Below are 12,687 nucleotides of genomic sequence, written 5' to 3'. Positions count from 1 at the left end.
CGCCCACAGCTACCTGCTGCAGGCAGCACTGGAGGCGACCCAATGAGTTTCTTAGCTGCAGCCGCTGCCCCGGGAGGAGGTTTCCAGGCAGTCGGCGGCACAGTGCTCTGCCCCTGCCAGGGAGCTCAGCTGGAGAATGATTTAATGCCCTCCGTGGCTGGGGGCAGAAATTCCCTCCTCCAGCACCGCATCTCCATGGCAGCCTGTTGTAGTAGCCTCCTCCCAGCTGTTTAGGGACAAACAGGAGAGTGCTGGTGACCATCGGGGACAAGGAAATCCACACGCTGCCCAGCCCTGGGTACGTGGCAGCAGGGACTCTAAAGAGGAAACTCTGAAGCGTTCTGGGAGGAAGCTAGAGTGGTGTTTGGGTAGAGCAAACTGGAGGAATGAGCAGTGTATTAAGCTGGCTTGATGCTTTGATGGAGGTTCCCAGTCCCAGGTGATGAGAAAGGGCTGTTTGCCACACCCTTCCTCCCCTCTCTTCTTTTTAAAACCACCCACAAGTTTCCCACCTCCGGACCTGGCAGCTCTAATTTACACTAACCTTGAAGGGCATCATGGCTGCTGAGGATCACCAGAGGACACCTCTCCTCCAGCCACCAGCCACCCTGGCAAAACAGTGGCTACATCACCCTGCTCTGCCAAGGCCATCCTCGGCCTGCTGGTTAAAGGCCCATCACAGAGCCGCTTTGCAAAGAGCGAAAGGGGCTCTGCGAGGGGCCAGAGGCCCAGAGGGTCTGCACTCCTACCTGCAGAACTGCAGACAGGCAAGAGAACGAGTTGCTTTTCTAGCTGTGACTATGCACCACGTGTTGCTTTTCCTTCCTCTGCTTCAGCCTGGTCTGCAGCACGGACATACAGAAGCTCTGCCCTGCAGTGAGGCCTCTCTCGCCAATACTTTAAAAAAAAAAAAACACCTAGAAGTGTGAAGAAAACTGTGCTTCAAAAGATTTATTACATATATTTGTACATATTTTACATGAATGGAATGTTAAACATACAACCTAAAAATCAATAAAAAAATATTTTCATTCATGATTATGTACTGGCAAACCACTGAAAAGAGTACCTTAAACAACTTAAGTCAACTTGCAATCATACTGCTCAATTAAAAAAAAAGAAACCACAAACATGTTTTATATTAGACATTGCAAATTACATTCCGATTTCTGCTCTGGGTAATGAAGGAAGACATCTTGTCCATTACCACTGCACGTAGGGGTGATGTTTCAGAAGCTAGCAGGGAATTCCCTCTCACTCGTTGTGGGCAGGGCTAGCTCTGTGGGAAGAGGCATATAAAAAAGGGGAATATACACTCCGCTCCCTACCAGCAGGTACCTGCCAAAGGGTAGGAAGGGCCAGAATGAGATTCGCAATCAAGTGATAAGGTCACCACTTGTTCAATGTGACGCTGCAGCTTTTAAAATGAAGTAGTTCATGAAAACATGCCCTCTACAGCTAAGCCACCTCCCTTCTTCCTTCAAAGTTATAGTGCTTTGGCAATAGCTTCCCGACTGGACGAAAACGAATACTTCGGCTTCATCTTACTATAGACAGGAAGAGTATAGAATCACGCTCCGATGTCTCTTCCTGTTAGGATCTCACACCTCGAGAGCTTGTGACCAGTCATGTTGAGAAGTGTTTACTATTAAATATAATAAATTAGCAATAGAAGGGACAGATTTGAGGGAAAACAAGAGGTACAGGATTCAGCAACAGATTATGTTCTTGCAACGTCGGGTTACTTACGCTTGAAACTCTGCCAGAATCAAGCAAATCCTACTTATCGTTGCAAAATCTTTGCCAAAGCACACCCAAGGGCAAAAGTCTCTCAAACAAACACACATAGATTAAAAGCTGCCAGAAAGATCAGCTAGCGGGCTTGCTGCCTTCAACAGCTTGCACGCTGGCAGCTTACTAGATCAAAACCAGAACCAAGTCCAACCTTTTTCAGGTGCAGGATGTTCCTATGGTGGTTTTACCTGAGGAAGTCTTCAGCAACTAATAATGCCCCACAGTGAGGTCATTTTACAGTTTATCCCATCATCAGCTCTGATGTACTTAATTGAGAAATGACTTTACAGAACATGATGCAGTGGCTTGGGAAGCCAGCTGAACGGTGTAGTAAGTGAACCAAATGCAACTTGAGACAACTTGAGAGTAAGGACTGGGTTGGGTGTTTTTCCCGCCAACAGGCTAAAACATCTTCAACCTGATTTTAGAAGCAGGTTAATTTATATGGAGAAACATCACAGGAGTTTTACATTTAGGAAATAAAAACCGGACACAGTTCTGTTGTGAATTTCTCACATGGAGTATTTTGAGCGCTGCAGGATAAAACACTTTTGGCTGGGTTGCACCAAAACCCTGATCAAGCCCTCTTCTTCCAGCTACAACCTCTTACGTTACTTTTGCCGATACCAATGGAAAGCCTGTCCAAAGATTGAGGGTATATGGCCTAAAATGTATCATGTTTTCAGCTAGGAAGAGGAAAAGAAGTTGATACTAAAATGACGTTTAAGCTTGAAAGTGTGGGAAACGAATCATAAAATACAGCACTCATCAAAAAATGAGATAATCTTCCAGTGGCAAAGGTGAGCTGGAAGATCTGTAGTAGCACTTCTGCGTTCCCAGGTATACGGTAGTCCCTCGGCAGGAAACTCTCAACTGTACAGCAAACTCAGTAGGTACAAACCAGTGATACCAAATTTGCACACAAATTGCAAATCTCTTTCCACATGGCCAAGCAGCCAAAATTCACAGAAACTCAGAGAGATTGTGGCCTACACCAAAACCAACGTATGCTTTGTTGCTGTTCACGTACAGGTAGCAGTAGCATTCGAGCGCCTCGTTCCCTGCTTTTGGTGGAACACAGAAGAAACGGAGCAAGTTTCTGAAGCCCTCACACGGAAAAGGCGACATACTAAAAGCGTCCATAAGCAGGTCTTATGTATTAGACATTATCGAACCAGAAACACTGAAGATCCACATTTCTGAATAAAAATTATCTTTCCCACATTTGCTGAGATTTTAGTCTTCTGGGAGTCAGTTTTACCAGCTCTCCAGCCTTTCAGGAAAGACTTAATTAAAAAGCCAGTGCTCCTAGCATTAAGAACTAGGATAAATGTATAAATCTTGAGAGTAAGTCATAAAACCCCCTTCACATCATAGAGGGGGGGGATGGGGGGGAGAAAAAAAAGGTCACAAGTATCCGCCCACATCTTCCTACACTACCTACACATTTTCCATTTCAAAATACTGCAGTACACTTACCCTTGAATATGAAAGTTAAATTGATTACAAATAAGACCATCTGTTCTACGCTTCATTCTTCCCAAAAATAAAATACCACAAATTTTCTGGTTTTGCTTTTACATCCCACTGAACTCATCGTCGAATGTATGCACTGAAAGAAAATTAGCTACCTCCTTCAAAAGGAAAGTGTTATTATAGATATACTGCTTTATAATAGCCAGGGCAATGGATGCCCTGTGCTGACAGTAGCATGGCTCTCTTGGTATTGTATGGAGTAGGGTTATCTACAATCCAACTCATAGCCACCTCTGCTATGAACTTCAAAACACAAGTTGCTACTCAAGATACATGCGTATGTTACAAGTTCAGAAAAATCTCACATTTCAAGACAGTGTTGAGTCTACTCTTCCCCTTCTGGCAAGCAGCGTGTTTATGGCAGACCTGAGTATGGGAATTATTTCACACCCTTACATACTTAGGGAAGATATAGGCCAGATGACAGAAAATACTCTGAAACAGCACAGAATTGGCAATCTCAAGATATTTACAGGCAAAGAAGCATATCGCACCGTAATTTAAGTTATTGCTTCTTGTGGGCAAGTGTGGTATTCCTTGATCGAGACACAGAACTTGTTTGGTGTTTATTTTCCCCTTCTGAAGCACAATGACTCAAGACCACTGTGAGGATATTTTTAAAATGAAGGTGTTGCCTATGACTAGAGCTACATCTACAGCATGGTCATCGCCAACTGACCAACACAGCTGGTGATAGAAAGCTTACGCAGGTGATTTTCTACAGGTGTCTTCAAACCCCAGCATCACTCTCTTGCTTCCAGGGTCATTCTAGGCTTGGTCTATATCACAGGTTTTGATACAAGAAAACCTCCCATAGCCATTCGGAAGAGATTTACAGATACCAAGAACGCCAAACTAGGATCTAAGGCTGCCCTTGTATCAGTTCCTCAAATAAGCCAAGGTATTGCTGCTTTACCATGCTGATGGAAGCAGCAACGGACTCTTGCCTGCAAAACCATGCATCAGTGCGATTGCTAGTGGCATGCTTTTTAAACACTGGTCCTAAATGTAGGACAGCAGTGATCACTGCTGGGTCTTTAAACCAGCTACTTGCATCTGAACACAGAAAATTAAGGTTTTTTTAAAAAACAGTAAATTAACTGGAAATATGAACTACGAAAACTGAGCTTAATTTGTAAACAGATTTATGTTTATAATATTTACCTACTTAATCCCCAAGCCAAAGGCTATCTATGACCTCAGAGCACAGGACACCAAAACACTTACCTACCCCCTTTACATTATTACAGGTGAGTTTCTGTAGCATGAAGCCAACAGTAAACATTAAATCAATGCAAATGCAAAAGCTTTACTTTCAGAGATAGCAGGAATTTAAAACATTTGAAAAGTGAGCCTGCAGGCAACACCACTATTCGAGCATTACAGGTGCTGTAATTCCTCATCCCCTCCCTCCCCCCTCCCCCCCGATAATACAAGGCAACACAAATATTCTCGGCTAAAAAGGACTCTGTACAGGGAACGACTGTACATTTGATGTAACTACAAAATTGAAAATGTGACAAAATGATTCTGCTCCCACTGAAAAAGAGAATGCAACAGGGCCCCATAGTTACAGGTTCAGCTGAAAACAGTGATGCAAGCCCAAAAATGTAGAAACTGCACCGCCAATAATGACAATTATCTAGTTTGGACTCCTTTAGATTTGCAGCATAACAAAGGCATTTTACAGAGCAACATTCAGGAGAAAATGTTATCCAGGCAAGAATTGCTCTGCAAGCAAGATAGGAGAGTTTAGTAACATGCACTGCACTTGTTCTCCAGATAGCAGCAGTTGCTCCTGTTCTTTGCCCTTTTTGATATGAATCACAGTAGCAACAGAGAGAAATATGTACTTAAAAAAAAAAAGCAGAATTATGTATGTACAAGAAAAATGTTCAAGGTGTTGTGCAATTTATTTTAACTATCGAAACCCACTAAATATGCTGTCCCTAATAAATATTCATAAACTCTTCCCTGTGCTGTGAAATTCAGAAACTACTACTGATATAAAAATTATGCTTCTAAGCCCTGACAACTGTTTCAGTTTATTGTCTTTTTTTTTCCCTGTCTTTTGTTTTTGAACTGTGATACTTTATGGGAACTAACACTTACCCACAGTTTTACTGGGTGTACCCTGCCAGAGACATCCTGTGTTTCGTGGAGCCCTGGTTATACCAATATAATACAGTAAAATAACAATAAATTAAACAAATGTAGGTGCGTTTAAAAAAAAAAGAGAAACAACCAAAAACCACACTGTCAAATGTTGGTCTCCACATGAAGAGACCAAGGATTTAAATGCAAAGTACTACAGATCCTGCCATCAAAACCCCATTCAAACAAGGAAACAAAAACTTGCGCGTAAGTGTTTTAAAAATTAAACGCAAATCCCACCTCGATGTTATCTCACCCATACCTATAAAAACCTCTTACTGTGCCCACATTTGCAGTTATTCCTTTACACCTCAGGAGGCAGCCTGGAGATGAGAGTAGTACAATAAAATAATTACCTGAAACGTTTTTAAAAAAATACCCGTTAAACAAATTACCTTAACTGGCAGCACTTAAAATTGGTAATTCTTTTTTTTTTCCTATTTAAAAAAAAGTTGCATAGCTGTAAGATTTTGCTTTGCTGCATTTTTTTTGTTGTTTTTACTCACAAGCAGTAAAAGAGAAGTTTTAGTTACTTAAATAGCAATACATTGTGCAGATTTCAACAATCCCTATAGCTTGATCAATATAAATTAGTTACCTGTCTTGGTTTTACTCTTTGGACTGCATTGTGACAAATGTTTAGTTACAAAATTTTGAAATATAGTATTCCTATACAGAGAAGTTTATGTTTTCTGTTCTTGAAAAAAGTGAAGAACGTAAAACAGGGTGTGAATTCAGTAAATTAAGGTCATACTGTTAGATTATATTTAGTTTGCCATTTACTCTTCTTCAGCCAACGAGAAGGTGAAAACGTTCCCACTCAAAACCGGGGCCATCCTCCTGCAAGGGTCTCAGATAGCACGTATCGAATGTCTCCGCTTCCACTTGAGGCAGTAGGAAACATGTCCAATAACCCGCTTCTTCACAGAACCAGAAGTTAGGCTGAAATTAGGAACTTTGGCCTTCAATACAAAATAGTGTCAGTAATGTCTGTGGGGAGTCGATTGTTACAGAATGTGCAGCATTTTCAAAATCCCTGTGTGTCCTTTGCATGAGTGTTTGGTATACCGAGCACTACTGGCAAGTAACCGGTGTCTGCAATACTTTTTCCATGTCACTGTCCATCTTTGCCTTTTTCAGCCACAAAGAACTGTAAGTCTCAAGCCAGGCACGCTGTGTTCAGCAAGGGAACCTCACATCTCCTATGTTTTCTGATCAGTGGAAGCAGCTGTTGAAAAAGCAGAAGGCAAAGTACCATCATTTCATCTCTTTCAGTATACAACACGCTCAAACAGCATGAGCACAACCACTGTGTCTTCCCCTTTCCCCTGAGCCCCCAGTTATCACCATCTCTGCTGTGAAAAAAAGCAATAGAACTTAACTTGAGGTTAGACACCCACGAGCATGGACAGAGACGAATGTGTTCATAAACACAGTTCTTCTTCCACAATTCAGTTGATGGGGGCAACATAGGAAATGCGTGTGTTTATTGATTTCGGCTAACACTGCCCTGAGGTTAAAACAATTATCCCTGTAGCAGGATACCTTCCTTCAGGTTTCCTCTGCTACTCCTGCAACAACCACAGCACTGCAATGTGACCTGCAATGCAGACTCGTGAAGCAAGATGAAACAAATGAACAAATAAATGCCAATGATGAAGTCTTCAGATTTTATCTTTTCTTAGTTCCATCAGAACAACAAAACCTCAGCTACCAGCCAGAATTTCAGATATCTCCATTTCTCTAAGAATTATGATGACTGTTGGTGTGTTTTGCAATGCTTAGAGGCAGTAGTTTAATGCAAGATAAAGATTTCGAACTAGTCAACTAAAAAAAATAAACCTATCCTTTAAACCTTTGACACTGATTGCCGATCTGCAATCATTAACACAAAACATAAGCTGGGAAAATGTGAACCTCTGTGAGATGGCATGGAGAGAAACATGTTAACATTTTTTATTTATTTATATATTTTAAACATTCTGGAATGCATTAACATGAAAGTGGTTTTGAAAATACCTAGTTTTGACTTTTTCACATGATTCAAAAAACTTTCCATCCAAACAAATGCCAGTACTCGTGGAACAATCCAAAATTACACAATTGTATTATTTTAATTTTGTTTCATTTCCATGGAAAAAATACTCTTTATAAGTTAACGCTAAAGCTTTATTGGCACTGACTTGCCATTTTCCAGTACTAAAACTGGAATACATCATTTCAGATCATGCCATATAGGGATGCAGAAACCTTTTACATATTGCAATATACGTCAATACTTACTGATTAATATTGCAGTTCTGAGACACAGTAGCAAATTCACAAATTTAAAAAAATAGCATAAAGAGTTATTTCAGATAATCAAGATATTTATTGTTGAAATATGTGCATCTAAAAATAAGTATTACCTAAAAACATGAATCTTGTCTTAATCTGATGGATGCTCAGGGCAAGATCTATTTACTTCAAACCATTCATCTATGCAGCTGTTGGATGCAAGACAAAAATGAAAACAATTGACATGAATATCTCAGTAACATTTAGCAGTAAGATATGAATATAAATTGGTTTCTCATAATTTCAGTGACTAGTAGGATTTTATATTATACAAAGAAGTATACGTATATATACACATCACTGGAAAATTTAATAACCCCAAACAACAGTAATACTTGGTTATTAAACACTGTTGAAAAACTAAATTTCCTAAGTGTTAAAATCTTCTAAGGAAGCATTTTACAAGTTACTATCCAGCTTTTATACACAGGTACTTCACTACTAACACTATCATCTTGCTTATATCATTTGTTGACCTTTTACTTCCTGTAGTTACAGACACTCGTGAAAACAAATATGACACAGGTTTAAAATGTGTTGCCCCTCTCCCACCTGTCTATCAGCATTTGACAAAACTTAAGTACACACAACCTAAGCTCCCTAGCCATGATGTGTACTCCCTCCCCATACAGGTGATTTTGTCTTATTTTTTTTCATGCAAGGGAAAACTGACTTCAAATACATTGGTGGAGATGCAGAAATATGTCCTTTTAAAACCATCTCTAGGGTTGCTGCTGTTCTTTCTTTGTTTTTTAAATGTAAAAAGCAACTAAGTGTTAGTGCTCCTTTAAGCACACCTTAGAGGAGCTACCCAATAAATGCAACCTTCTGGAATTTTATATGCATCCTGAGGAATACTTGCCCTTTATGATATATGCAGAGGCAAGGCAGCCGTGCTATAGTATCTCCTTGCTGCAGCTCTTCCAGGCATATTGCACACTCCCCAGCATCTTTACTCAGCACATCCTCTGAAGAAAGAGCACAAAGTTAAATGGTTAGAAAGCAGACTACTACAAGCAAAATGGTCTTTATTTAGAACATCAAGGACAGCTACAGAAGATACTTCTTGTCCTGCAGAAGGCCCTGTGAAGGTGAGGATCAGTCACACACCAGCTGACTGAAGATTCCTGATAGGAGAGCTCTCAGCAGCTCAAATTAAATGATGCAGTTATGATGCAGTTTCTTGCCTGAACAACACAGTTGTAGCAAAAATGAAGTCCTGTAAGAAGACACCCGTATGGAGAAGAGGGGTAGCCATAATCAACAGCCAGTATCCCTTTGGAGTTTATACTCTCTCAGCACACCCATACCCCACCAAACAGGCTGCTCCAATCTGACCTCGGAAACCTGCGCTCTGAACCATGCAGCCACAGCAGACACACGCTGTGCTGCTGACCCCAAGAGCTAAGCAATGGAGAAGTTGGCTTCTTTGTACAGATGGCACGTAATGCCTCCGGGGATTTGAGGATTCATGATAGGTGGGGTTTTCCTAGCTGTGCCTTCCTCCCCGTGCTTGGTTTTCACTATGGAGGTTAAGTTCAAGCCTGAATGTAACATTTCTCCAGACAGGACATTGCAGGTAATTAACTAGGTAAAGATCTTCTTAACTTCTAAACACTTAGCCTATCATTTGCTTTTTCTACTGTCCTACTCATCTCTCTTTTATACATCTGGCTTTCTTTTACCAGCCTTGCTGGTACTCATATTTCACACCTTCAACCTCCTCACCATGTCAGCATGTTCTACCACATCCCATCCACTTTTTCCTCAATGTAAAGTATGCAACTGTTAGCAATAGGAGTGGGAGTTTTCCATCACAGAAAGATCAGTGCTGTATAGCTCCAATGACCTGAAGATACCGAATTTTTTGTAGCATTACCAAATCCCATAACAAAGGAGAAGAAAGTAAGTTACTAGGAATGCACAAGAACTGGCTTTCACACAGAAGTTTCTGGGAAAATATATTATTTTTAATAAAAACCTTCTCTCTTGGACACTTCTCTCAGCCAGAATGTGGGATGCAGCATTCAGCCTTAGCACAAAAACAGGAGATCACGTAAGGCCCTGTGTGCCAGGAGGAGGTTAAAAGTCCCAGTTAGATGTGACCTCACACAGTGCACATAGCATTCACAAGGGACCACGTAGCAACCAATGTGGCGATCTCTGGCAGATCAGAAAGGTGAGCACTTGGCAAAGTAAAGCCCAAGTGTTCAAATTTCCACAGTTTCATGGGAAAAGCTTCCCCTTCTTAACCAAAAGGAGCCTAAAGGGACCTTTTATGGGGAGTATGGTTCCCAGGTATGACTGACCATCAGCTCTACGCTATTCTCTGCAGTGGCTTCAATACTCATCACTATGGCACCCCAAACACGCAGAAAATGACAAGCAGACAACTAAAAAGCACCTGGCAGCAAAAAGTGAAATGAAATTAGGTCTATTTTGTTTCCCTTAGAATGACAGCAAGCTGTCTTGCAGGTGCTTGGGGTTCTAAAACTGTGCTTATTTCAGTCTCTGCTATATTCATTAGTTATGCTAAAAATACTGTATAATACCATGTGTGTGGCATCTTCACAAGGATATGTGAAGAATATCTAACAGGAGGTGAACTGTTATAAAGAAAAAGATTTAAAATAATAAACAATATATATCCACCACAATGAAGAAAATAAAAAATGTATTTTACACACGGCAATATTATTGGTAGGCATAGTATTAAGAAATTGCTTCTGTTGTTCTATCAGAAGCTGTAAGCTTCCAAGAACCTTAGAGGTACCTAAGAGACAAAGCAATTTAAAACAATACAAAAGATCTTAAGAACTCTCATCTGTTGTTACAAAATCCTGACACTAAGAACTTACCCAGAAGAGGGTGCTAAGGATAAATACTTCCTTGAGGTTGTTGGGGCTTTTTGTTGTGTTGGGGTTTGTTTTTTGATTTTTTGGTGTTTTTTTTTATAAAAAGATACTGTAATATCTCACACCAGGAGGCAAAGACTCTTCAGACAGCATTGTCCTGCTATGCAGATATTAATCTTTGCCTGAGGCTCTCAGACACTACTCTCCTAGACCACCTCTTTACACAAGTACTTCGCCAAAAGTCCTATGAGCAGATCTACTCTCTTCCCCATTTAGGTTGCAGAAAGAAGTGCCATTCAGGAAGTATCATATACACAGAGCATACTTAATAAATAAAAGTAATTTTTTCCATGGAGTCACTTTTTCAGATCAGCAGCTGGCACCCAAAACAAAATGGCACTAAGATACCTCCAGTGAATTAAATCTCAGCCTCCCTCTCTCAGCACTCTCAAGAGGGAAGCATTTAGCCAAGCTTTGATGACAAAAATTAAAAAATGTCCAAAAAAAAAAAAATTTACAAAAGAAAACATCCCTGTGAACTGCTTTCCCATCATTCTCTATTGTACATGTCTGGCTTGTCATGCGTTCCCCAGGCTGAACAACGCTTGGGTCTGAATTCCCGCTGAGCTATTTAACAAGGTTCTGTACCTTTTGGCTAATGTTAGGGCAAGATGCCAGTTTAAACATTTGTATCTCCCACCAGCCCTGGCGTAAGTGTCTGAGATTCCTTTTCTTCCCTCCAGTACTCTTGTACTCTCCCCAGCTGCCATTAGCCTCCCTCTTGCCAATATTGGCCCTACTGCACAAGTCCCAGGCAAGCAGCTTGCCACCCTCCCTGGCTTTCCCACTGGGATGAGGCGCCGGGCACACACGCAGCTTTTCCTAGTCATGCCAGAGGGAGCTGGTGTGAACACTGACGATGACTGGCATGGATGGGGCCTCAGAAACACGGTGGAGTTCTGCCACCCCTGCAGAAGAGATTTCATTAACAGGTTTCAATGCTCTTCTTCCTCTGAAATAAAGTGGAGTCAGCATTCCCTACTTCTTGTGTTAACCTTACAAATCTTATCAGGCTGTCGTGCAACAGAAAAGTATAAATACTGAGGGAATTAGTACAAAATACTCAAACCCACATGCAACTTGGCACTACATGGTAACAGACTCCAACCCTGCGTAATCATGCTCATAATTGATTACACATGTAGACTGATGACAGCAAAACCAAATCCTTCACGGACCTATGACACTTTGGGTCTGACTCCCTTTTGAGCATTTTAGGTGATTCAGATCATCAATCCCAGATAAAGAAAAAGGAGTGAAAAAACCTGTTAGACCTGAATCCAGCCAGAATTTGTTCTGTACGTGTTTCATACAGCACTCTCCTGTACCAACCCTGGCTTATACCAGATGGAAGTCAGTTTAAGGGGCATTTAACATTGACTTTTAAAGGTATCTGTTATGGAAAAATGTGTAAATAATTTTGCACAGAACCACTGCAGTCTGAACAATTTTTTTGTTTTCATATTTTCCTGCAGTGGAGTGATTCTGCAGATACATATTGTTCTTCTTCTCTTAAAAAAAAAAAAAAAAAAAAAGAACAGTTTGAGATTTCACCAATGTTATGATTAAAACATTTATATGAGTGTATTATCTAAATGGAAGTGGGAAGAGGAAATAAGCAGAGGCCACATTTTTCCATTTCACCCACACGTGGGTACATACACAAACACTCACCACACCCCCACATCCATCTGCCTTGCACTAAATAGGAGGTAAACACTCCTCCACCTTCCCAGCTATTTGAACAAGTACTCACTCACACCAAAGACTGGTGTCAAAGATGAAATCTGGCAAAAGAGCATAGTATTTCCCTCCTGTGTCTCCTCAAGTACTTCCTCCTCCTCTCCTCTATCCGTGGTTAATAATACTACTGTTTTAACTTTTGGTTGTCCGTAATTTTTCCTCCTAAAATTCTGCTTTTATCTTTACTGAACAATAAATTCTACTCCAC

At 40.8% G+C, this 12,687-nt stretch overlaps 1 protein-coding gene across 2 annotated transcripts in view; it reads right to left on the bottom strand.

The window, feature by feature from the left end:
• Nucleotides 1-936: 936 nt before the first annotated feature.
• LOC104641725 (E3 ubiquitin-protein ligase ZNRF2) overlaps nucleotides 937-12,687 on the bottom strand; it is a 65,133-nt gene continuing 53,382 nt past the window's right edge. The window contains exons 3-5 of one of the 2 annotated variants that reach the window (XM_075745695.1): nucleotides 8,684-8,789; nucleotides 7,893-7,970; nucleotides 937-6,712 (exon numbers count right to left, since the gene is read on the bottom strand). In XM_075745695.1, the coding sequence (XP_075601810.1) occupies nucleotides 7,913-7,970; nucleotides 8,684-8,789 (164 nt within the window). In that variant the 3' untranslated portion in view covers nucleotides 937-6,712; nucleotides 7,893-7,912. Of the gene's footprint in view, nucleotides 6,713-7,892; nucleotides 7,971-8,683; nucleotides 8,790-12,687 lie in introns of those variants that run through there. The other variant, XR_012834060.1, reaches the window with a different exon arrangement.

The sequence above is a fragment of the Balearica regulorum genome, chromosome 2, assembly GCF_011004875.1.
Source record: "Balearica regulorum gibbericeps isolate bBalReg1 chromosome 2, bBalReg1.pri, whole genome shotgun sequence".
Classification (NCBI taxonomy): domain Eukaryota; kingdom Metazoa; phylum Chordata; class Aves; order Gruiformes; family Gruidae; genus Balearica; species Balearica regulorum.
Note: the sequence above shows the minus strand (reverse complement) of the source record. Positions and strands in the feature narration are given on the sequence as shown.